The 24,298-nt window shown below is 43.8% G+C and overlaps 1 protein-coding gene across 5 annotated transcripts in view; it reads right to left on the bottom strand.

Moving 5' to 3' along the window:
* PLCG1 (phospholipase C gamma 1) overlaps positions 1–24,298 on the bottom strand; it is a 100,402-nt gene that overhangs the window by 21,642 nt on the left and 54,462 nt on the right. For 3 of the 5 annotated variants that reach the window (XM_048496969.1, XM_048496966.1, XM_048496965.1), the window contains exons 5-20: positions 19,858–19,942; positions 18,371–18,454; positions 17,936–17,958; positions 16,380–16,452; positions 14,006–14,107; positions 12,807–12,925; positions 11,176–11,261; positions 10,400–10,520; positions 8,665–8,833; positions 7,980–8,102; positions 5,954–6,055; positions 4,818–5,005; positions 2,760–2,960; positions 2,285–2,404; positions 1,559–1,739; positions 746–823 (exon numbers count right to left, since the gene is read on the bottom strand). In XM_048496969.1, coding sequence (XP_048352926.1) covers positions 746–823; positions 1,559–1,739; positions 2,285–2,404; positions 2,760–2,960; positions 4,818–5,005; positions 5,954–6,055; positions 7,980–8,102; positions 8,665–8,833; positions 10,400–10,520; positions 11,176–11,261; positions 12,807–12,925; positions 14,006–14,107; positions 16,380–16,452; positions 17,936–17,958; positions 18,371–18,454; positions 19,858–19,942 — 1,855 coding nt within the window. The remainder of the gene's footprint in view (positions 1–745; positions 824–1,558; positions 1,740–2,284; positions 2,405–2,759; positions 2,961–4,817; positions 5,006–5,953; positions 6,056–7,979; positions 8,103–8,664; positions 8,834–10,399; positions 10,521–11,175; positions 11,262–12,806; positions 12,926–14,005; positions 14,108–16,379; positions 16,453–17,935; positions 17,959–18,370; positions 18,455–19,857; positions 19,943–24,298) is intronic. The other 2 variants (XM_048496968.1, XM_048496967.1) reach the window with 1 other exon arrangement.

The raw sequence follows: 24,298 nt of genomic DNA, 5'->3' as shown, positions 1-24,298 counted from the left end.
ACATATTTATTCCTAGCTTGGTGCATCCATTGCAAGTGGGAGAGCAGTGTAAAAATTCACAACAAAAAAACTATCAAAAGTGTCATAGTAGGATCTGGAAACCCAGGTTTGAATCCCCACTCTGCCACGGAAGCTTGCTGGATGACCTTGGGGCACTTACATACACCCAGCCTCACAGGGTCGTTGTGAAAATAAAATGGAGAGAAAAACAACGCAAGTCCCTATATTTTTTTTGGTGTGGGGGAGAAATATGGGTTATAAATGAAGTAACTAAATCTCTCTATTTTGCAACTTAACAAGCAGACCTTGTGTCTAATTCCATAACCTTATGTGAATGCCACTGTCATACCGAGATGGGTATACACCCAGATACCCTTTCTCATGCTTTGTGAAATCATACTGTAAGAATGCCAGGAGGCTTGGCTTACATACCAAAATTTCAAAAGGGGTTTTTGCCGTGTGTGTGTGTTTTGCAGATGTTCTACCAAGACAACAAGACGTGGCACTCAAACAACAGCTACATGCTGTCATAAACCCCACTCTGAGGATCGAGAGTGTCCATGCATCTAGACACAACTGCATTGCAGTTTTAGACTTCTTCCTTCCTTTCAGGTTCCTGTTGCACTTTGGATCCTCTTGGTCCCACCAGAAAGTATCCAAAGATTCAGCATATCATCTAGCAAAAACCATCAGCTGACCTGCACCCAGTTGCATTTGAAGTACATTGGTGATATTAGGAAAATACCTTGAAGGTTGGCATGGGGTTTGCTTCCACATAGAATCCAGGGTTCCGTCCTTCGTAGAGAGCACCGTAATCTGGTTCCTGGTAAACAAAGCAGAGATGTGTTTTGCCCCATCCTCCTCCCTTGCTGCTTGTTTGGGGAAAGATCATAACAGCTAAAAGGGAACTAAGGGCTCTTATAAAGACAGCTGGCAAATGTGGCAAGCAAAAATTGAAAAGAGACAGAGAAGGAGTAAATCTATGTCCTATTGCAGACAAAGAGAGAAATACAAGCAAAGTGATTCCAAGACAGGTGAAAGAGACAGGATGGAATCCTGACAGCTTTTCAGCTCAGCTTTGCTTAACCTCCTTCTTCAACGCAGTATATATCCAGGGAGGGCTTTGACTATGTGGACCCAGCATTCTCTGGCCTAGGTTCTTTGGGGGTCTCTTTTCACAATCAGAAAACATGGTAGGATCCCACTCACAGGCCTTCCCTCTAACTGCATGGCAACATCAACAAAGTTGCAACCCACTTATGGTGGCCCCTTTCAAACAGTTTTCAAGGCAAGAGCAGAGGTTTGTTTGTTTGACTTTTGTTGACCGTTTTATCTTGTTTGCCTTTCATTGTTTGCCTTTCGTTGACCGTTTTATCTTTAAAACTCTGATAACTTCAGGCTAGTTTGGCCTATTCCAGCTACTCAGGCACAATACCAGAGATAATCAACTCTGGCTCTTGCAAAACGCCCCTCTGCCAGAAAACCAAGAACATTCCCAACTCAAGCCCAGGGCAAAGACGCTGGACTCCACCCAGTCCATTCCCACCATCACACTCACCGCCGTCCCAATCTTCTCCAAGGTTTCCTCATTTATTGGATACCTCAATTTCATCTTCCGATACAGCGGGTTCTTCTCATAGTAACTGATCAAATCCACCAAGCTGTCAAATTCTGAGTTACCCAAGACGACCGTTTGGCCCTCCTGCTGCACTCGGCAGTGCTTGATCTTCCCTTCTGCCCTGAGGGATATCAACAGAATAATTGGTGAGATGACTGAAGAAGAAGAAGGAGGAGGAGGAGGAGGTGGTGGTGGAGAAGGAGTTTGGATTTATATCCCACCTTTCCCTCCTGTAAGGAGACTCAAGGTGGCTTACAAACTCCTTTCCCTTCCTCTCCCCACAATAGACACCTTGTGAGGTAGGTGGGGCTGAGAGAGTTCTGAAGAACTGTGACTAGCCCAAGGTCACCCAGCAGGAATGTAGGAGTGCGGAAACACATCTGGTTCACCAGATAAGTCTCTGCCACTCAGGTGGAGGAGTGGGGAATCAAACCCGGTTCTCCAGATTAGAATCCACCTGCTCTTAATCACGACACCACCCTGATGGAAACATCTACCCAGACAACCATTGAGAAATGGGAGCAGGAAAGACCTGGTAGTGGGGAGATGTTACCCACTCTCCACTCCCTTATAACCAATCGGAGAAAAACATTGAAGGAGTAGAACTATCAGAGAACGTGCCAAAACCAAACTTCCAAGTCTGCAGCACCTGGGAGGAAAACTCACCTGAAGGAGATGGCGTAAGAGTTAGGCTCACTTCTCTTGCGCACTAGGAAAGCTCCATCTCGTGGGACCCTCATCAGCATGCGCTCTGCCAAAGGCCGGGTGAGATTAGCATGGTACCATCTAGAGGTGATGAAAATACCGATGTAAGAGAATGCCATTATTGTTAGGACATTCCACAAAAGGTTGCAAGTGATTAGTCCACAAGGCTACCCCCACCCCCACCCCATTATATGTAATTGATTAATGGAAAATCTAGACAAGTGAGCTGGCACACCATAAAGCTTAACCAGCAGAAGACCAGCCAAATGAAAGGCCAACTCCAAAGTCACCCGCTTAAGAGTGCTAAATTCATGCCACAATACTGTGAACTGACCTCAGCCCCAAAAGCTTCATAGTCAACAATGAGGCTGGAAAGCCCATGCAAGCCACAGGGCAGAATCGCACGGCTGCCCGTTCCCCTTCCCCCTTTGCTTACTCCTTGCTCTCGTGTGCATTAGTTTGGGGCACAGGTTCCGTCAGCCTCATCTCGAATTCATTGCATCTGAGCGGCACTTCCTGGTAGTGGGTGATGAGCTCATAGAGGCTGTTGAACACCAGATTGTCAGTGAGGAAGAACTTGGGGCTGCCGGCATCCTGCCGGGAATGGATCCGGCAATGCTGCACTTTCCTGTTACGCCTGCATGGGGTGGGGCAAGGGCAGGGGGACAGGAGAGATTGAATTACTTATTATTATCATTATTATAAGGACTATTATTATGTTGAATTATTTTGCATGTTCTGTAATAGCTGCAACATTGCCTATAATGTGTTTTTAAAAGCCATATTATGTGGACAGGTTGCTTATTTATTGCAGAGAAAGACAGAAATAGAAGCAAAGCGTAATGGGGTAAGCTAGATCAGTGGTTCTTAATTTTGTCGCCCAAGTATGCAACCTCATCACTGAGTGCCTCCAAAAAGCCACAGCACTCCAGAAAATGTTATTCATACAGGCAGATAAAGGGGAAACAAGATTTGAATCCAGTAATTTCTTAAGGACCAAGAAGATTTCCAAGGTAGAATGCACCGCTTTTAAAGAAGCTGGGATTTGATCCTGAGGACAAGCAGTTTGAAACTGTCATAGGCAATTAAAAGTAGAGGAAATACACTTACCTGAGACTAGTTCATTGAGTGGGTTTCTGTGCAGGCACACATTGGGACTGTGTTTGTGCAGACTTGTGCAAGCACAGTCCCAGTGTGGGGCTGCACAGAATACCCATGAAGATGAAACAGGCTTATTTCTAAAATTCTGCACGCTCTTAACATTTTTGAAGCTTCCCCCCCATGTGTAGGTCACCGCTCAGATGGGCAGATGGCCCCCATTAAGAATCACTATCATGGATTACATGAGGAAATGCAGGGTACTTGGCAGCTCTTAAAATAGCTGTGGGTTCAAATAGCAGCTATTAAGTATTTTAAAAAGCAGAAATACTAATTGAACCAAGCCTGCTTGGGAATTTACCACAAAGTGTATCAAACTTTAGTGCCTGTGGAGCTCTCCCTCCTGGCCTGGGGTGGTTGGGTATGCTGCCGCGCCTTCCCCTTCCTGGGAAGTCTCTGGCCCATCCTTGCTCCCGTTAGCTGGGAAGTGGGTGGTGCATCTTGCTAATCTATGGAGTGACAGGGCTGAACACTGCAGATTGGCTGACCGCGTTAGCCCCTGACAGGAAGCTGGGCCTATGGTTCTGAACTGGGCTGGGCCTCACTGCTGCCAGCAGTGAGGAAGGCACGCTCTGCCCCTCCTCGCATCTCTTTTCCTCCTCCTCTTCTATCTATTTCACTGACTCTCTCCCTCTCTGTTTCTCCTCCTCCTCTACTACTTCCCCAATTCATCTATTTCCTGCCTTTTATACCCTCCCCCCTCCCAGGCCTGGCCCTTCAACCCGCTCCCCCACTCATCCATAGGCCCATAAGGCCATCCGTCTAGCCCTACTGGGCAGGGAGGGACACTTCTGCTCCACTTCACAGCTCAGGTCATTGGAGGGCCTGTTCCTTGGGGTTGCCAGATGCTCTGCCAGCCGCCTGGTGCTGCATCTTGACAGTTTCCCCCTGGTCATCTGGGTGCTTGTGGGGGCTGGGCCAGTCATGGCGGTGTTCCTCAGCTTGGCATCGTCTTTCTTAGCCCACTGGTAAGTGGAAGGGAGTCAGCGGTGTGCCAGACGGCCAGGCTTACTTGGGGAATCTTCAGGTGGGGCAAGGGGAAGTCCAGGACAGAGGTGGATGCTATCTCTGTGGATGTTGAGTGACAAGGCACTCAACAGAGTGGAGGTTTTTTGCAAGTACTGTGGTGACTGCCATGTGAATCACCAAACCTGGGTTCAGATTCCCCCCTCTGACATGAAGCTCTCTTTATACCTTTGAGCTAGTTATTCTCTCACAAATCCACTGTGAAGGTAAAATGGAAGGCAGAAAACCCTGCCTGTCAGGGGTCCTTGGAGGAAAGGACATTTTAGAGTTACAGGGCTAGGTGATCAACATTACACTTAGAGATCCTTACCAGAAAGAAAGGGTGTAGTCGCCAACAAAGGTCTCGCTCTCCCGCACCAGGAAAGAGCCATCGGGAGCCCCTGTCTCTATGCAGTACTCTGTCAGCAGCCTCTCTGCGATGTGTCGTCCATCACGCCCGGCTCCCAGCTTGCCGTGGAACCACTTTTCAGTGGAGTGGAGTTCAGTGCTGTTGCTTGCCTAGCATGGAAACAAACATGAACTTGCCACTTTAGTTTCCTGTAGTTCTATGGAAAAGCAGAGCCATATTTGCATTGTTCTGGAATCTGACTTCCTTTTCACTAAGACCAATTCAGAAGGACATAAGAAAACCTGCTGGATCAGACCAGTGGGACCAATGTCCAGACCAAGGTCTAGCCCAGCACACTGTTTCAAACAGTGGGCAACCAGCTAGCCTGGAAGACCAACAAACAGGGGATAGAGGCCAAGACCTTCCTTGCGATGTCTCTCCATAGCACTGCGTTTCAGAGGCTGCTATCTCTGCATTCCAAGAATTTAAAACCAAGATTCAGCCAAGCAGGAGAATGGGATTTTCAGTAACTCCCCCCCTCCCCGCCAATCCTCTGTAGAATGTGATCACTCTGTAGAATAAATAGGAGAGTAAGCAGGAGAAAGAGTTAAGGAATGGAGGCTTGTCACTCCTGCTGCCAACAACAGGAGGCATCAGACACTGCAGAAAACTGTGTTAATGTCAGTGTGCAAACTGCTTTTGAAAACATAAAGAAGTCAGCTTCTTGCATTTGTTATCCATATTGAAAAAACATTACCTGGCTGCTCTGTCTCTGATGCTGAACTCCCGTTTCCCTCCTCTCCTCAAAAGCAGTAACCAGGACAACCAACTTGCAGCTTCTGTTGCCCTGCCTATGAACAGCGGGACTGAGCACGCTCCATCCTAATCCCACCCCATCTCGATCTGATTTTAGTCTGGCATTGGGCAGTCAGACTAGTATTTTTTCCTTGAATGGGAACCTTGCTGCAACCTCTTAGAAAAATGAGATTATCCTTGGACATAATTGGATACATTCCCACAGGTAACGTCAAAACCCCTCATTTTCTGATGCAGGAAGGAAGAATAATCACTTCCATGACCAAGGCTGTTAGAACCAATTTCTGCAGCCCAACACGTACCTCCTTTTGCTCTTCCTCATCCTCATTTCCCAGATCACTGGTTCTCTCTCCAGAATAGTATATTTTGCTGCTGGTGAGGACAAAATAATGGGGGTTCCAATCCTGCAAAGGAAACACAGAGTTATAATGTTTATCCCAAAGTCAACACTCTCAGTATCAAAACACTCTAGGCTGGGGAAAATGTAGCTCAGTGGTAGAGAACGTGGTGTGCATGCAGAGGGTGCTGGGTTCACACCTCAACATCAACAAGACTTCAGGTAACAGAACTGGGGAAAATGCCCTAAGACTGAGTTAGACTGAGAATAAGTCTTTGACAATATTAAAATACTACCTGGGAGTGCAATAGCACCTTGTTGGATATTGCATGATCATTGTCCTATTGAAATTGTTTTCAACTGGACTGATGTGTCCATATAGGATGGTTAAATGGTTGCTACTGTACAGTGAAAGCACAAGATCCAACAGTGTGAGTATGCAACCCTCTGTCACCAAGCAATTGTCAGGAGGTAGGGGAAGATAAGTTAAAATGAATTAACAGTATTAAAATAGGAATTAATTTAAAATATGAACTGAGGATTGCTGGACAATGAAAGCTAGCTAAGTACAAACCAGCTTAGAATTTCTGAAAGAAGTAGCAATCAAAAGTTTTCAAGACCGAGGAAAACTGTATTTCTTGCCCAAGAAATCTTTGAGAAAATTACACTGAACTGTGGATAACACAACCTTATTCTAAGAAGCTGGAATAGTTCCCATTTGTAAAAATTATATGATACTATGAGGCATCATTCAGTTCTTTACACAACATACTTTCCCCACAGTTACTAAACTGGGAAGGCCCATATGCTTGTTTATAGCAGAATGTTTTAAAATATAAGGTAGGACCAACTCCAGTCACAAGTACCCAGTGCTCTCAAAAGTATCTCGGTCCCAAACATCACATCTGTTTGCGATACTAGTCCCACCTGCCCACTCCTGCCCTTATAACTCCCTACCTCATGTTGGCAATGAATGCTTCCCTCAAGGCCTTCCAGACAGGCTGGAAAACTGTCTTTGAATTAGATTAACAGAGTGACAGGGGAGTGGTGTTATTGAAAACTAATTTTTAATTGATTGTATTTTTATTGATTGTATTTTTTATTGATTGTATTTTAGTAGTGTTTAGTAGTAGTTTAGTAGTAGTGTTTTTTAGTTGAAAGGTGATCTAGATATAAACTAATTAAATAAAAATTATATATACGTGTGTATATGTACACACACACACATAGTTTAGTGGGATACATATATATATCCCACTAAACAAGAAAAAGAGTTGGGTTTATATCCTCCCTTTCTCTCCTGTAGAAGACTCAAAGGAGCTTACAAACTCCTTTCCCTTCCCCCCTCACAACAAACACCCTGTGAGGTAGGTGGGGCTGAGAGAGCTCTGAAGAGCTGTGACTAGCCCAAGGTCACCCAGCTGGCGTGTGTGGAGTACACAGGCTAATCTGAATTCCCCAGATAAACCTCCACAGCTCAAGTGGCAGAGCGGGGAATCAAACCCAGTTCCTCCAGATTAGAGTACACTTGATCTTAGCCACTATGCCACTGTATGTGACTGCCTGTTCTTCATGTCACCATTACAACAGTCAAGAAGTAGCTAGACTAAGAGCCAGTGACTGACCTAGGACACCCAGCAAACACTGCAGAAGAATTAAAAATTAAAACTACATCTCCCAGGAGCCAGTCCTGCATTCTAATCCCTACACTACATTGGCTGTCTGAAGCACCACTGTGCACTTACATGCAGAGGTCCCGTCCAGTCCCGTCCCGTCCCGTCCCGTCCCGTCCCATCCCATCCCCACCCCCTACCCCCCCAGGGCAACCCTTGGTATCAACAGTAACATCAAGATCATGTCTTGGGCTCCAGCAGCCACTGAATCCGGCAAACAGACATACGATTGTTACATTTGGAATTGCTTAGTGTGTTGGATCTAGGTAACTTGTGGTAAAACAATGGAGTGAAACTCATGAGTGCAAGGAAACCCACGTGATTTATAGGATCTTCCAGGTACAGGATTCCATTCTTTATTGAGTTGCTGATATCGTTCTCTGAATACATGGCGGATGTCGGCACTTCTTCGTAAGCGCTGCCCTCAGCCAGTTTCTTGTGCTGCAATACAAGATATTGTGAGAGCCCAGAAGAACAAGCCTGGAGTTAATGTCCTGCTGGTTTTTCCAGTCTCTGGGGCGCCTGACAACTTATTCCATGGGAGTGAAGCAAAAGATCTGTGCAAAACTTTAAGTAAAAATCCCCCCAAACTTTCCATCAACAGATGTCTTAAGTTCACTCTTGCTTAGTTTATGAGACCTATTCAATGGTGGCATTTATAAGACCCAACCCAGACATCCCTGAGAATGAATCAAAGGCCCACGGAAAGAGTGGGCTCCTAGATTTTTTCAGTGGGCTAGCAAGAATTCTCATCTTATTGTACATGTAAAAAACATAAAAAGTCCATTTACTGTATGATTTTTGCATAGCACCCCCCTCATTCTCACATATGGACTCCACTCTTTTTGTGAGAATTGTGATTAAATGAGATAAACAAGCGTTGAAAATGCAGGCTAGTTACAGAAATGTATTTAGCACTCCTCACACTTTGTTCTTTGGACCACCTACTGTAATTCCCACTTTCAATTCAAGATAGCCCACAAGGGCTATGAATGGAACTTGCCTTTATCAGGATCTTCCTCTTTAGTTGGTTTGGAGAGGGCAGCCCATCTGCAGAGTTATCTACTGGCTTAGTCAACAGCATGTCCCCAAACACCTTCTTGAAGTTTTGGGCCATATTTCTCTGTTGAGCAATGCTGCAGTGATCTTCGATGGACAGGATGACAGGATAGCTGAGAAGAGAACAAAAAAATCACGAAACGGCTGCCTTTTGGACTGCAGGATGCCGGCTGGAGATTCCTACTTGCAACATTTTTACTCACTGGATCTGATCATACAAAACACAGATCCTGCCTTGCCCCTGAGAATTTCAATCACATAATAATAAAGGCCTCCTCTAAATTCAACATTTCCAGTAGCCACTGTTTCTTTCAGAGGAGTGCCTGTCTTGGTAAGAAAAGCATCATGCAGGTCCAGGAAAAATCCAGAGGGCACTTTTGCACATGCAGAATAATGCACCTTCAATCTACTTTGTAGCTGGATTTTGCTGTGCGAAATAGCAAAATCCACTTGCAAACAATTGTGAAAGCGGATTGAAAGTGCATTTTTCTGCATGTGTGAAAGAGCCCAGAGTTACGGACAAAATCTCCTCTCCACACATTGCTCCTGAGGGAAGCTTGATTCTCAGTGTCCCATCTGCACCTCCAGTCCTCTGGCACCTACAAGAAACTCTACTGGTTCATGTGCATATATACATTGAACTGTATAACAATTTATGATTAAACAGTCACAAATTATGCCCAGTAGATATACTGAACTGCTCTGTAATGACTGAGGCACTACCTACTGAAAGTCAGAGGAAGTGGAATAGCTAGGTGAGACTTCCAGTTGTTGAGGGAAAGGCTTAAGAAAGCAATGAGTGTCTGTTGGACCACACCAGTGGCTCATCTATCTAGAACACTGTTTCACTCAGCTACCAACCAGCTGCCCCAAAGGACAGACAAACAAGGCAGAGGCCAAGACCCCTCCCATGCTGCAGCCTCCCAGCACCAGTACTCAAAGGTTTGAGCAGAGAAGACCTAATCTGCATATTTCATTTGCAAAATTCAGCTTTTCTTAGATGCCAGGGGACAGAATTTCACCTGATACAACACTTACTGTGTCATAAGCCCAATTAACCTTGAAGTATGAATTATTTGTATTCTGCTACAATGATGAAGTAAACATTCAGGGTGAGATGCTGTTAACTAGGGGTGTGCAGAGTTTTTTAAAAAATATATGATTTGTTATTTTGGGGGTTGGGGTTTAATAGTTTTCAAACAAATGTTTTCAAAAAAACCCCAAAAAGCCAAATTCTCATATTGGCTTTTAAAGGTTTTTCAAAAAAAGTTGGGACTATTAAACTTGAAAAATTCTTGCTGTCTTTAAACTCCACATGGAACTGGGAGGTAGCAGAATTGGCAGCAGGTCAAAGCAGATCACATGAGAAAAAAATTCAGGAAATGCTTTTAGGAGCCCTGTAAATTGCTACCTTTTCCTTAGACCAATAAAACTCCGAAAAATACTAATGAAGGGTTCTTCCAGGAGTGTTTCAGCTTGGTCTGTGCCGAATGCACACCCCTAGTTGCAACTGCAGTGCCATGTAACAGCACAGACAAGGGCAACGTAAAGATGGCTCACAGGCATAAATACCTGCACTGCAAACAATCATGCTGTACTAAGCATTTACAATCATATGAAGGGTCTCTGGAATTCAGATAATCTGAGGTTAAGGCTAACGTTCGAAGGATTCTACTTACTCAGAGGTCACAAAAGCATGTTCCTTGATGGTGGCCAAGACGTCAGAAAACTTGATCTTTGTAGTCAGCGTGTGCCCATGATAGATCACAGGCATCCCGTCCGGCCCATCCCAACAATCAACTGAAAAGGATGAATAAATAAACTTGAACCAAATCCCAACAAGGCAGTCAAAGAACATTCATTATTATGATGGACTACAGTTGTGTGGAGAATCCCCAGAAAACCTGAGTTACACCTCAGTCCAACTGACAACCAACTACTTAGATAATAAACATTTTATTGAAAGGGACAATGACAGAGCACACAGTTTGCATGCAGAAGGTCACGGATTTCATTCCTTCTAGTGCTGATGCTGGAGTATTAGGTAACAGCTGTTGGGAAAGTCCTTCCAGCACCTGAGACTTTGGGGGACTGCTGCCAGGCAGAGTAAGATCTTGTCTATTTCCCTCCCTGATGCCAACAGATGTGCCCCTACTGCGGCCAGGAGATGTGTACCTACTGCAGCGAAACATGCATTTCAAATCACACTGATGATGCTGTTAGAGCCAGAACATGGCAGGGTTACATTTCATTCAGTTAACACAAGCCCAAAACCAGAAAACAAAACAATGAGCTAGTAACCTGGCTTAATCAAAATCTTCAGACTCAGGGACCGAAGGACTGTGACTATCTAGCAAGATGTGAAATGGCTTCTGTGCCTGGAATTGCAGCAGTAATCATGTGGTCTGGGGAAAAACAGTGGATGGGACCAGGGGGATGAGGGGCAAGCACTCACGTTCAATGCAACGGCATCCCATGCGCAGGCAACGAGCATAAGCTTCCAATGAAGATTCACTGGAGAACTGATCTCCTGTCAAGTACCTATTAATGTGGGAGGGGAAAAAAACCTTACATGATTCATGGAGAGTTTGCCATAAACATCTCAGCGAGTCACAGAGGACTTGAACACCATTTCTAAGAACAATGTTTTATGCACAGTTGTATTTTGCAAGTAGGGACCTGCAGCGACTTGTGTTGGGCATCTCATTTTCCCCTCTCCCACTATTTCCTCTTCTGCTTTCCTGGCAATCCCCATAACCTCTTCCATTTTCTTACTTCCCTCTCTTCTCCCCACCTACCAGCCAACCTACCTTTATCAGTCGCTGTCTTTGGTCTTCCCTCCTCCTGGCAGCCTCTTCTCCAGAAAACTCTGGGCAAGATGCACTGTCCCAGCTGAGCTGGGCAAAACTGCCTGGTGGGCAACCTGCAAGGGCTTGCAGAGGGTCCCTCACTTTCCTCTGCATCCCCTCCCCACATTATTCCTTCTATCCTTCCTCCTGGCAGCTCCCATATCCTCACACTTCCTTCCTTGCTTGCTTCCTTCCTTCCCACCCCTCAGCAACCCAGCTTTTATCTGGGGAAGGGGTGTGGTTCAGTGGTAGAGCATCTGCTTGAATCCAGAAAGTTCCGGGTTCAATTGTGAGCATCTCCAGTAAGAATCAGGTAGCAGGTGATATAAAAGACCTCTCACGTCTTGGACAGTCACTGTCAATACTGACTTTGATGGACCATCAGTTCTGACTTAGTATAAGGTTGCTTCATGTGTGAATGTTCCCTCATCTTTAGCTACATTTATTTACTTCATTTACATCCTGCCTTTCTCCACAATGGGAACCTAGAGCAGCTTACATTATTCTCCTCTCTGCCATTTTATCTTCACAACAGCCCTGTGAAGTAGGTTACACTGGGTGTATGTCACTGGTCCGAAGTCTCTCAATGAGATTCCACAGCAGACTGAGGATTTAAACCTGGCTCTCCTGGATTCTTATGTAAAACTCTAACCACCATACCACATTGGCCTTTGTGGGGTAGCTGCTATTGAACAGTAGCAAGCAGCCACACCTGGGTGAACCATGCATGTTTCATGGTAGCAAGTCACTGGTGGTTATTGCTGGGACTGGCCCCAATGTGTCATCCCTCAAAGGCCTGAACAAGTGTGGAAAAGGCCTAGCCTTTACTGACAGAAACCAAGGCTTGAAGGTTGACAGTATTGCGGCTGCCTAGTAACAGCCACAGGGGATCATATGTTTTGTAAAATTACAGGAAGTCCTTTTATTGTTTTCAGGGGATTCAACCCCGCCCAGTTTTTAAATATTCACTGGAAAATTTCTGAGCTAGTCATATTTCATTCGGCACATCTTTTCACAAGTAACCATGCATGTGTGCCAGCAGCTGAAGTATCTTCAACATGCAAGCATCCAAAATCAAAAAGAATGCTGTGAGATCCCTCATCTTTTAGCTCGTTGAACCTAGCTGCATAAGGACCCAAAGGGGGGGATTTAGCACATGATGCATACAGGATCTCAGGAAAGGAACAAAGTGAGAAAGTAACAAATAGCCCCAAAGTGGCTTCCTTTCTCTTCTTACGTGTTATGCGAGGAGGAAATCCAGTAGTGGGAAAGGGGATTGTTCATGTCGTCTGGACGAACAACATCGAGTTCTGAGTTCCACATGCTATTCTCTTTGGAAAACAGGAAGGTGAGAAACTGACCAGAAGGGGAAAAAAAACAAGGAAAGGGGGAGGCAACACAAAATGTTAACCAAGAAATTCACTGAATCTTCCATGTCACATGTACAAGGACAGAAACAAGCTAACTGCTGAGCAGCCCAAACTCCTTTCCCAGAAAAAAAATCCAGGCTGTAGAAGAGCTTGTATAAAGACTAAAACAAGGAGTTTGAGTCATTTTATGTACTGGGGGGTGGGGGTGGGGTGGGTTAATTCGGGCAGCAAATCCTTACACAGGTATTTAGAATGCATCTTCCTCCACCCCCTACAAACAAGCAGCTGTCAAGCCTGACTGAAATGTTATGTTGGGTGAGATCAAAGCAGCATCCAAGGGACTTTGCCCTCATATAGCAGCTCCTTGGGTTGCGACTTGTGCAAAGTGCGGCCTCCTGGCTAAAAAGAGATGCTGTGTTTATGAGAAGTCCAATGGGAAAGTGCATTGGCTTTGCTGGTATACCATTTAAATCAAACCTTATCTAGCACTGCTCATCAAATGGTGGGGCAGGAGAACCCCAAGGCCTGGGGTGCTGGGGGTCCCAGTGACTATCAGGACCAGCAGAGACACTGCAAGAATAGGGGCAGTTGGAGAATGGGAGCAACAGAACTACAACTGTGGTTAGGTGAATGAGCCTCAGATCTTCAGGTTCCTTCATCTTCTGCCCCACCTTCTTAAGGACTTAAGGAGTTCATGAAGTCACTGATCCAAATCCAGTCTGTTGTGACATCCAAGTTCAGCTGTAAAATGGTAGACTGTTCCTCTACCAGTAACTAGGATTCTCAACCATGATTTAATGCTGGTTTAGAATTTCTGGGAAGGATGCAAACCCCCATTTCTTCATGGCCCTTGTGAACAAGAGTGAGGTCAAACTTCCTAGATCTGGAAGTCTTCAACTGTGGCTGTTTCCTTGAGAGAGGGAGGGAGAGAGGGAGGAAGGAAGCCCCAGAACCCAAGGATTACAGACTTATTTATATAACAATCAAGTTGTGTTTTGTTTTATTCTAAGAACCAAGAATTCTAGAGTATGTATAAAGAACCCCTTGTGCTTCTTGAGATCCATACCTCATCCAGGGTAAAATAAGGCTCTTCAATTTCCCGCAGTGGGTCCTTCAAGAAGTTGAACATGAACTCTTGCACCAAAAGGAGATCAGTAGCCCAAAGTTCCTGCAAAGACAAGGAAGGAGAATGTTATCTGAGGGCACCCACTGGCATGTCCATTTTTTAAAAAACGGTAAAATTCCGAAAGTTTGTATTCTTCCATAATTATTAAGTTTGTATCCTTCCATAATGATTAATATTATTCCATAATAATTAATGTAATTATTAATTTGGGGAAAATTTATCCCCAAAACTGTTTCATACACGCTGTCTCAGTAATCCTCACAACATCCTTCAAAAGTAGGTCAGCATTATTGTCCCTTTACTGCGGACAGAGAGCTAAGGATGCCCAAGTGAGCAAGACTTAGATTGGAGTGACCTGGATTCAAATCCCCACGCAGCCATGAAGTTGATTAGGTGCCCTTGGCAAGTCATTATGCCTCAGCCTAATCTGGTGGAAAGTACGGTCAATTCACAGTTGGGAATGCAAGAGACGAACAGAGATGATTAAAATTGACGTGACTGTTGGCCTATATAGAGGACGCTTACCTTCATGGAAAACAAGAAGGGAGGCCATTAGTCATCTATGCTGTATACTCAAGATGAGGTCTAATTCTATAGATTTACACTCAACTGAACTCTTAAATAACCCTATCTCAGAAAGTTCTACTTACTTTCAGGACAGCAAAAATCCTTTCATTGTTAATTATGCAATACCAGAGTACAACCAAAGCACCAAGTTCACTTTTAGGAAACAGTGGGCCATTTCAAACCCTCAATCACTGTCCTTATGGTGTATATTGCCCCCTCCCCACATAGCATGCCACCAAATAACTGCATTCTGTACAGGATTTATCCATGATGGTTTTATCTTGTCTTCCTTTGCAAATCTCAGGATGGCACATGTGCCCCTCCCCCCATTTTATCTTCACAACAACCAGATGAGGTGGATCAGTCTAAGAAAAGCAAAAGGTTCATCCAGCAAGTTTCATGATTGAGCGGCAATTCAAATCCAGGTTGCCGCAGTCCTAGCCTGACACTCTTATGTTGCACTGGCTCTCTGGAAGTACACCCAAGACTACACACATCAGCAAAATAAACTCTCCAGTCCAATTTGACTGTGGACGTGATTTTCTCACATAAGGAAATTACTTCATGTTGAAAACCAGCCATGTAGTATAGTGTCCCTCAATGGCTTTTCACAAGCCTGAGAATCTACATAATCCCCCCGCCCCCTCCGAGTAATGAAAAAGAGGATTGGGTGTGTTTTGTTTTCAAATATTTGGCTCTTTGATGGCAATGCTCTCCCCCTTCATCTGGCTCTCAGAAGCAGACAGCCTTCCTTTGGTTCACTTCCCCAGTGGCATATTGGCCTCTTTCCCTAAATGTCAGCAGGATGAAACGGGAGATTGTGCTGGTTAGTGTCTTTTTTTCTTCCTGCAAGCCGGCAGCCAAGAATGTACACCTGGGATTACAGCCGGGTGGTGGCTGCACGTTACAGGAACAGTTCAGACAAGAAAAGAAGAAAGCCTCCTGATTTATCTCCTGGGGTTGGTCAGTTTAAAACTGAACTTGTAGTAAATAGTCTGTTATTAAGAGATTCTCTATTATTATTTTCTTTGGGGGACTGTTTTAAATTTGTTTTTTGCATCCTATCTGTATCATCCGATATATGCCAATAAGGGCTTGGTGGTGGTTGTTGTCTTTGCAGTAACAAGGAATGACATTTATAGCCCAGATCTGGTTATGAAGAGTGGCTTAACCAGAAGATCTAGAGAATCGCCCTTTGATGGTTTTTGGCAGCAGACCCGCTTGGCCACTGCAACGAAAATTCATAATGCAACTCCGGTCAGTTATCTGGGCAACTGATTTATTTAGAGTACTTGCACCCAGCTCCTCCTTCACTTGAAGCAACATGCAATAAAAAGGAGCACTGATAAAAAAACAAATCAAAAACACTAACCAGTAAAAAAAATCTTCTGGCCTCCAAAAGAACAGATTTATTTAGCAGAATACAAATGTGCTGAAGCTCCCTCTGAATTAATATGACCCTTATGTTTCTTTTGAAAGCCCAAAAAGGAGCACAGCGGGCAGTTTCTTGTGGTCAACTAGTGAGGTCTTGCAAGTAGAATGTCTAGGACAGGGGAGACCTGGGTTCAAATTGCTACACTAGCTCACTGGGTGACATTTGATCAATCACACTCTCTCAATCTAGCCAACCTTATACAAGGCATACTGAGCTTCTTCAGGGAAGGACAGGATAAGGATATAGTTCACATCAGAAAAGCATCAAGTTGCACTATCCTCTGCCATTCTCTCTTCTGTCGTGCATACTCACCATTTGGCATTCTAATAAAAATGTCTGGAATCCCACCAGGGATACTCGGCAGAGCTCAGGTCTATCATTACTGCTGGAGGAAGAAGCACAGAGAAATTCTGTTGGTCAGAAAGCACTACGCTGCAGAATGAACAGCTGCCACCTTCACTTCCTCTGTTGCGGTCCCCACCCTGAGGAGGTCAAGAGGGCTCCCACCCTTCTGTCATTCTGCAAACTATAAAATAACTGCGTAAAACAGAATTGTTCAGGAGGCTGTTCTGTAAAGATAACAAAAGAGATACACGACAAGAGAAGAGTTCAGGAAGGCACTTTATAAAGGAAAAGGGGCTGCGGAGTATACCACAGTGTATTACACATTCTATCTGCTTTCTGCACGTTATGCTGTGGTCGTAGCATTATTCTCTACTGATGTAATACAACTTTTCTACATTATATCTACTTTGTATCTCATTCAATAAACTATGCTTGTTTAGACTTCTGTAATCCTAGTACATTAGATCTCGCACCTTCAGTCTTGGTGAGAAAGGCAGACTACAAATATGGATTTATGTTTCATGCATCTGAAGAAGCAACTATGACTCATGAAAATTTATGATGAAATAAAATGTTGGTAGTTTCCAAAGTGCCCCTGGACTCCTCTGTCTTAGGCTGTTTCCGCACGACCAAATTAACAGCGCCCTAGAGACAGAAAAAACGCAGTCCCTAGGGTGCTGTTCGCACAGGAAAAAACGCAGTCCCTAGTGTGCTTTTCGCACAGGAAAAACCGCAGTCCCTAGGGTGCTGTTTGTCCTGGCCACCCCGGAACGGTGCGTAGGCGCCGCTTTACACCTCACTCAACAAGCGAGGTTTTTGTAAAGGGGCAGCTTCCCGCTGGCGCGGTGCGAACTGCACCAGCAGGACGCTGCCACTTTTCCCATTTCCTCCACTGACCTTCCTGTCCAGCGTTGCTCTGGAGACCTGCAGCGACCTGCCCACACTGCCCTCTGACCCCTGGGCAGCATGGAGGGCAGCATGGGCGGGTCCCTGCAGCCCCCCAGAGCGACACTGGACAGGAAGGTGAGTTGCGGGGCTGACCCCGAGGCAGGGGAGAGCCGCCTCTCCGGCAGGGGAGCAAGTCGGGGCTGCTCGCATGATAGCGTGTGAACGGCCTCTGAGCCTCCACCGGCACAATTCATGCGTGTGTGGAAACAGCCTTAGTATAATTCAAGACAAAAGAATCAGATAAATAAACACTAAAAAACTCAGTGAAACCTGAAATGCTATGAACATAGCAACTAGAGTAATAATTAGTTCAGCGTGTGTTAATTTGTTGCCTGCAACCAAATACATCCTCCATCCCAGTAATCTAAATCTAAAAGTTGCAAGAGGTGGTCAGAGAAGCTATTTTTAAGCATCCTTAATCAAGAGGTTCCACTGCAGAACACCTCAGTGTGACATTTTGATAACAACATTACTCATTTAAGAAACCCTCAGGATGGAGGAAGCAAGCAGTATACTCCAAGATTAAAAGAAACCATCATACACTCAATTCAGCCCAAGGTAAAAGAACAGTTTACCTTTCTAAGAATGGTACCGTCATCTGTAAAAGAAGAAATGCAAAAGTGAGACAGTATATTTGCCCACCTAAACTTGCACTGTAAAAGCGTTGCTCCTAAGGTTCACTCTCTCCAGCACACCACACTGCACCCAAGCCATTACAGCAAATTGTGTGCATGTAACAGGCAACAGCGCCAAGAGTGGGGTTCATCAATGATTTTCTGAGCAGGGTTACCAGCCCCTCAGTCAGCACAGTTCTTTCACCAGTCAGGGATCTGAGCAGACATGCATGCTTTCACACAGTATATATACCTCCTTGCTGGATGCTGGGCAATGGCTTTAAGTAACACGGGAGTTTAATACATTTCAAATAGGGAACAAAGGTGAAGCATTGGAAAGGAGGCAAGAAATGAAAAAAGCTAGATGTTATAGCCATCATATTAGAAGCAACTCACCCCTTTTTGCGCGCTGAACATCAAGCTCTGGTATAACTGTGCAAATTGTCCATATGTGATATCTCCATTCCTTTGTTCCACATCCTAGAAGTTGAGATGGAAGGGCATTAATAAACATTGGGCATCCTCAGTCACATATAAACATGTTGAGTTTTGGTCAGTTATTCTTGATGTTTGAGGAACATACAAAAGTATAATTACATCTATCACATTTTGGGTGATTTATTGTTGGCATTTTAAATATTCTACATGAGAAGCAAATTGTCAAGATGTCTTAGAATAGACACTCAACTAAAGGTTTTTCTCCAACCTTTTTCAAACCTACTTTGCTCTGAGTTATTGGGGAAGATTGTAGTGAAGTCTAAATGGCTGCTGTGTGGGTAGAAACATTTGGATTTTCCCACCTACATGGCAGCCATTTTCCATGATTCTGTACTTACAGTAGCCATTTCCTCCCCAGGCTATTGGGGGACTTTTCAATTTGTTTTTTAAAAAAATTGATACTAACATAATATGGGCATACCACTGTAAAATACCCTGGCCCCCTGATGATACGGCTGGCCTCCACGCGGGCCAGAGCCTTTACGGCTCTGGCCCCAGCCTGGTGGAACGCTCTTCCGCCAGCTGTCCGGACCCTGCGGGACCTTACTGAATTCCACAAGGCCTGCAAGACGGAGCTGTTCCGCCGGGCCTTTGGAGGAACCAGCTGTTGATGGTGCGCCCCCCCCCCCCGGCCTTTACATCTGTGCCTCCTGCCATCTTGGGATTGGCTGCCTTTCCTCCCCTGAAAGAGGGTTTGAAAAATAGAATTGTCGGACGCCACTCTGTAAAGCAATCCTAGTTATTATGCTTAGTTTCCTATTTTATCGCTGCTTTTAATAGTTTTAGTCGTTTTATCCTATACATGATGGTATCATGCTGTACACCGCCCAGAGCCCTCCGGAGATGGGGCGGTATAGAAACTGAAGAAAATAAATAAATAAATAAAACTATGCATAACAGGTTCACTGAATCCCCAGTTTTCATTTTTTTAAAAAACTGCCCAGCCCCTTTTCCTTGTAGAGATATAACGGGAAAGGCACAACAGAAGAGGTTAAATGCATTTTAAAAAGCCAAGAATTTGGAGAATCTATTAACCTATAGTTACAATGTATAACTATATTTTAGTATCAATGTTATTTTTTTAAAAATCGCAAAAGTTCTAGTAGCACAGGGTTGAGAATGTGGATGCTGTCAGGGTACTCGGGAAAGGAAACCTACCACAAGGAAGCCCCTCTGTCAGGGTGCTTTATCAACAGCAATAGGGAAACCAAACAAGCCCACCCATGTATAGAAACCACCTGAGCAATTAGTAAATTTTTACTCAGGAAAAGTTAGAAAGTTACTCAGTGTGGAAGAAATATTATATTATGGTGTCACTCACAGCAATGGCTGCCAAGAGCCAGAGAAGCGGAGCCAAAGATATGACAAGATAGTCAAATACTTACTGTTAACCTTTCCCTCAGAAACCTCATGTTAGGGACTCGGTAATTGACTTGAGAAAGCATGTTTTTCAAATCCTTTGCAGAAATCCTAGATTATCAGAAACAAAGGAAAAACAGAGGAAATATTATGGTGAACCGCACTGTAATGTATTTACAGTGGGCCTCCTTCCAAAATCGATTGACATTTCCTTCTAAACCTAGTAAAGGGGACTAACATGTCACCTAAAAAATCCAAAAAACAATTACAAAGTCATCAATGATCCTTAGATAAGCAGAAGATGCATACAATTTCAAGGCAACAATGTTTGGAGAGGTGACTCTTCTACAGCTATAATTCCTATGAATCTTTTCCAAATTAGAAATATTTCTAAAGGTTTTTTTTCTGTGTTGGCTTTAGAAAATATATAAAAACAAGCCAGTTTCTTTCCCAAGCATTTAAAAATTTTTTAAAGGTCCTGGGAAAGCAGTTTTTCCTTCAAAAATATCAAGCAAAAATGGCAAAGGGGGGGGGGGTAAAAGTCCCTGAAAGTAATGCCAAAAACTATTGCTTGACATTTACTTGGATCTGCTTAAGGATATGTTTTTGAAACGGTGCTCCAAGAAACTGCAGGGTTCTTTGGAGATTCTACCCATATTGAGTTGCTTAGCTCTTTTACCAGCATTCGATGCTGTTCGCCACAAAATGCTGGTGATCTGAATGCAAGGTAGCTATGCATCTCTGCTACAGAGTGACTCTGCTCCCACCTCTCAGGTACAGGAATATTAGTTGAAACTGAGTGTTGATAAAAATCGAAGCAGCAGCCCAAAGTACTGCAAGCTTTGTCCTGGATAGTGATCTTCTGTAGGTTCACAGTTTCAGACAGTTTCAGTGTGTACAACTCATTTCATGTGCAATGCATTATATCCTTTGAGCCTCCAGGTTAGTGTACAGCTATCCAGTCAGATATTTTCACCACTCTCTCACTCTCATGTTCTCTCACTTGTTAATTAACCATGGCTAACATTTGTCCAGGGAATCTCCCTTCCATGAAGTGGAAGAGAGGAGAAACCCATGCCTAATGATTCACTGCCGTTTAAGTGAGCCAAATGATGACTGATGAAGCTCAAGCAAATCAGTTTCAGATGATGAGGTATCATCTGGTGGAGGAATCATGTGCTCCTGGCAGCTGAAAAGTGATGCTTCTTCTCTTCCCAGGAAGGGAGAATGGAGCGCTCCCTTCCACGGCAGAACAGGAAAGCAGAGGATTTAATCCAGTTAAACAAATCCTCCCCAGCTTAACTCCTGAGAGATGCATGTTGCAGACAGACAGCTTTGGAGTTTGAGGATTAGCTGCAGTCATTAGGTCAGGAAATGGAACTCAGTAACTATTCATTTATTACTTCCAGATCTCGGTGGGTGAGAAAAGAGTGTCTACATTCCAAAGGGGGGAAGAGGAACAGAAAAGCTGAATAAATGGGCCAGCGGCCATGAATCAGGTTTTTTTTAGACTGTAAACGTTTATAAGAGGTGTAAGTCCATCTCTCCCGCACCCCCGAATCCCAGCAGCTTTTGCCAGGGATTCCAGTAACAACTGCAAAGCCAAAGGCTTGTATGGATTACCAAGTGGAAACATCAAATGTTGGTGCATGCATTTGACTTCAGGCTTCACATCATCACTCTAATTGAGAAGCTGCCAAAACACAGCTCAACGGAACCTTAATGCACAGAGGCAGCATACATAGTTTCTATAGAGACCTGTCAAAAGAAGGGGTGAAGATAAACATGAGGCTTCCAGAATAATAGGACTGCTTTGGAAGCGTCCATGTTACACTCAATCTAAAAGTTCCTTTCCTCTCCAGATACAAGGAGGTAAAATATTCTGAAAGTTCCCAGAAGGCTATAGTACAAACTGTTTGGTGTCGGTGTTATCACCAAGAACTCCAGACCACACCCTATCCACCCCATTCCAACTTACAGAAGAGTATGTGCTCTTTCCAAAGGAAAGGTTTTCTAAATTAATAAGGTGACAAATAAAAGGATAACTGTACATGCAGTTGTTTCGGTAGCAAATCTGGATTCATCAGAAAAACCTCTTATACACAGTTTTTACGTTACAGCTTCTTTGACTCCGGGAATTGCTTTTAAGTAGGTTTCCAAGTGTGAGTTACGTGCAGTGTGATTACAGAACTGATATGGTGTAGCGGTCAGAATTCCCCAAATTTTACTAGGGAATAAACATGCAACTAAAGGAATTCAGTAGCACCCCTAATATTCCAAATTAGCTTAATCTCGTCACAGCTTGGAAGCTAAGAAGGGTCAGTAAAGGAAATAAACAGATAGAACATAAAGGATAAAACATATTAAAATAGTATGCACAAGTGTTAAAAGGGGTAAAACAATTTTTTAAGTGGATAGGTATAAAAAGATGCTAAAATGATTAACTTGAAGGCTATAACTATCAAGCCACTGAGCCTATTTTGTTGCAGACTATCCTGCAACATATTTCGAGCGCTGTAACACAGAACCTGGCCATACTGTAAATTATATTAGGACTGGTGTTTATCAGCAACACAGAAATATAAAATTTTTCTGCATGACCTGGGAATCTATTCAACAAAATAGAAATAAAACTAATATGTCAGTTTTTGTAAAACTGACAGTACAGAAGCACATGCCTTACTGTTTCTATCTGCCCAGACCCACAGGGATATTTTCTCTCCTGTATCGGCCTTCCAGGACAGTAGAGGGGAGGGCCTGGCACTGCCACCGTGTAAAGGTTCTCCATTGTTTAGACACTTCAAGATTAGTTTTGCCACAGGAGACATACAGTACCTATTAGATTCACTAGTAATACATATCAGAGACTTGGTTATATTCAGTTGGCATGCTGTAACTTCCACATTCTGTTCAATTGCTTCTTTGGCCTGTTCATAGCCCATGCTAAATAAAGCTTGTAAATAAATAAAGAATAAATAAATGTTTCAATTAATTGCTGGAGTACTAGAAATTGGTCAAGGGTAGATCAGCTTGCCCTAAAGCCAGCTTGCTCTTCTGCAAGCTTGCTTTTCTTGTTCTAGAAAGTCCCGGAGTCTCCACTATAAGTGCCTTGCACACAGTTTGCACCCCGCATTGTGTTCCCTATGGTGTTCTTTGTTTGGAATCAGGGCAACATTTATTAGAAACAAGGGCATGGGTTGTAACTTTTAAGTTTTGGCCGCGTCTTTGTTTCTGCACTGACCTAACAGTTTGTCCCAGTTAGAAATGAGAGAGCTTCAAAAACACACACACACAGTTTGCTAACTGTGTTAAGAAGGCTAACTGCTTTATAATTAGCAAGATCTTCCTTTCTTCTTTTCTTTTTTTTTGTATACTGGAACAATAAATGCAAGCCCCCAAATGTTGGGAATGAGCCCATGGGTATCATCAATACAGGTAAACAGTGAGGCAAGGATGGGGGCCCAAAGTCCACATTATTTTTATGGGCCTCTGCTGGAATTAAGCCTTCCCCTGGCACCTTCCTTAGTTTTAGTTGGCTTATAAGATTCTTAATCTCTGTCCCTGTCACAGGTGCTCACATTGGTAAATTTTCTATATCTTGACTAGGGCATCCACTGTTGTTACGGGCTGCCTCCATTCTTGTCTGTAATCAAATAATGATCAATCCAAGACCTCCCAGCAGGACCACAATTAGGGAGAAAGGTCATATAGAGTTCCTGAAAATAAGGTTCTAAAATCCCTGGAGAGATGTGACCATTTACTATAGGTGGACCATTGCATTGAGAGCACGAAATAATATGCCAGTGTGAGGCTGCATCGTTGGAAATGGCAGCCTGATTGAGTTGTTACCAATTTTTTTCATAGCTTTTTTCTTACATGCTAGCAGCTGTTTCTAAAGTCTCTTCTGCTGTAGCAGATCCAGTGCAACAAATGGAGTACTGTTGGATTCATAAGCCTGATATGTGGTGGCAAGAGCTTTCCTGACATTGTTACAGTCCTTGTCAAACCATGGCTTAGAGTAGTGATGTTGTTATCTCATGGCTGAACTGCCAGTATGGGCTAGACGTTGGTATAATTCTCGGGTTGGGACATTGCAGTTCTTCAAGAATTCATCAGGGGATCCAGCTGATATCATTCAGCTGATATTTATTTAAATGTGGGTCCATTTGGCTTGACAATAAGTTTTTCCAGTTGGCATTAAAGAGGATTGGTACCAATCCACAAAATGTGTCTTTCAGGAGAAGGTGTTTAATTGGAGCAAGATTGGTAAGTGGTCGCTCTCAAATCTCGGTATGACCTCTAGAATCTTAATGTAACAGAGAAGGCCCCCAGAGACAATAATATAATTAATAATCAATAATACTAGAGAAAAAGATATCCTTCCAGAGCTGTCTGAACCTTTTTAGGGAGGACTGAAGCCTTTGGCTTCAAGTCCAAATCCACACATCTTCTTTTAAACTACAACTG

Source organism: Sphaerodactylus townsendi, linkage group LG05 (assembly GCF_021028975.2).
Source record: "Sphaerodactylus townsendi isolate TG3544 linkage group LG05, MPM_Stown_v2.3, whole genome shotgun sequence".
Lineage (NCBI taxonomy): Eukaryota > Metazoa > Chordata > Lepidosauria > Squamata > Sphaerodactylidae > Sphaerodactylus > Sphaerodactylus townsendi.
The sequence above is the reverse complement of the archived record's forward strand: the minus strand, read 5'-3'. Positions and strand labels throughout refer to the sequence as shown.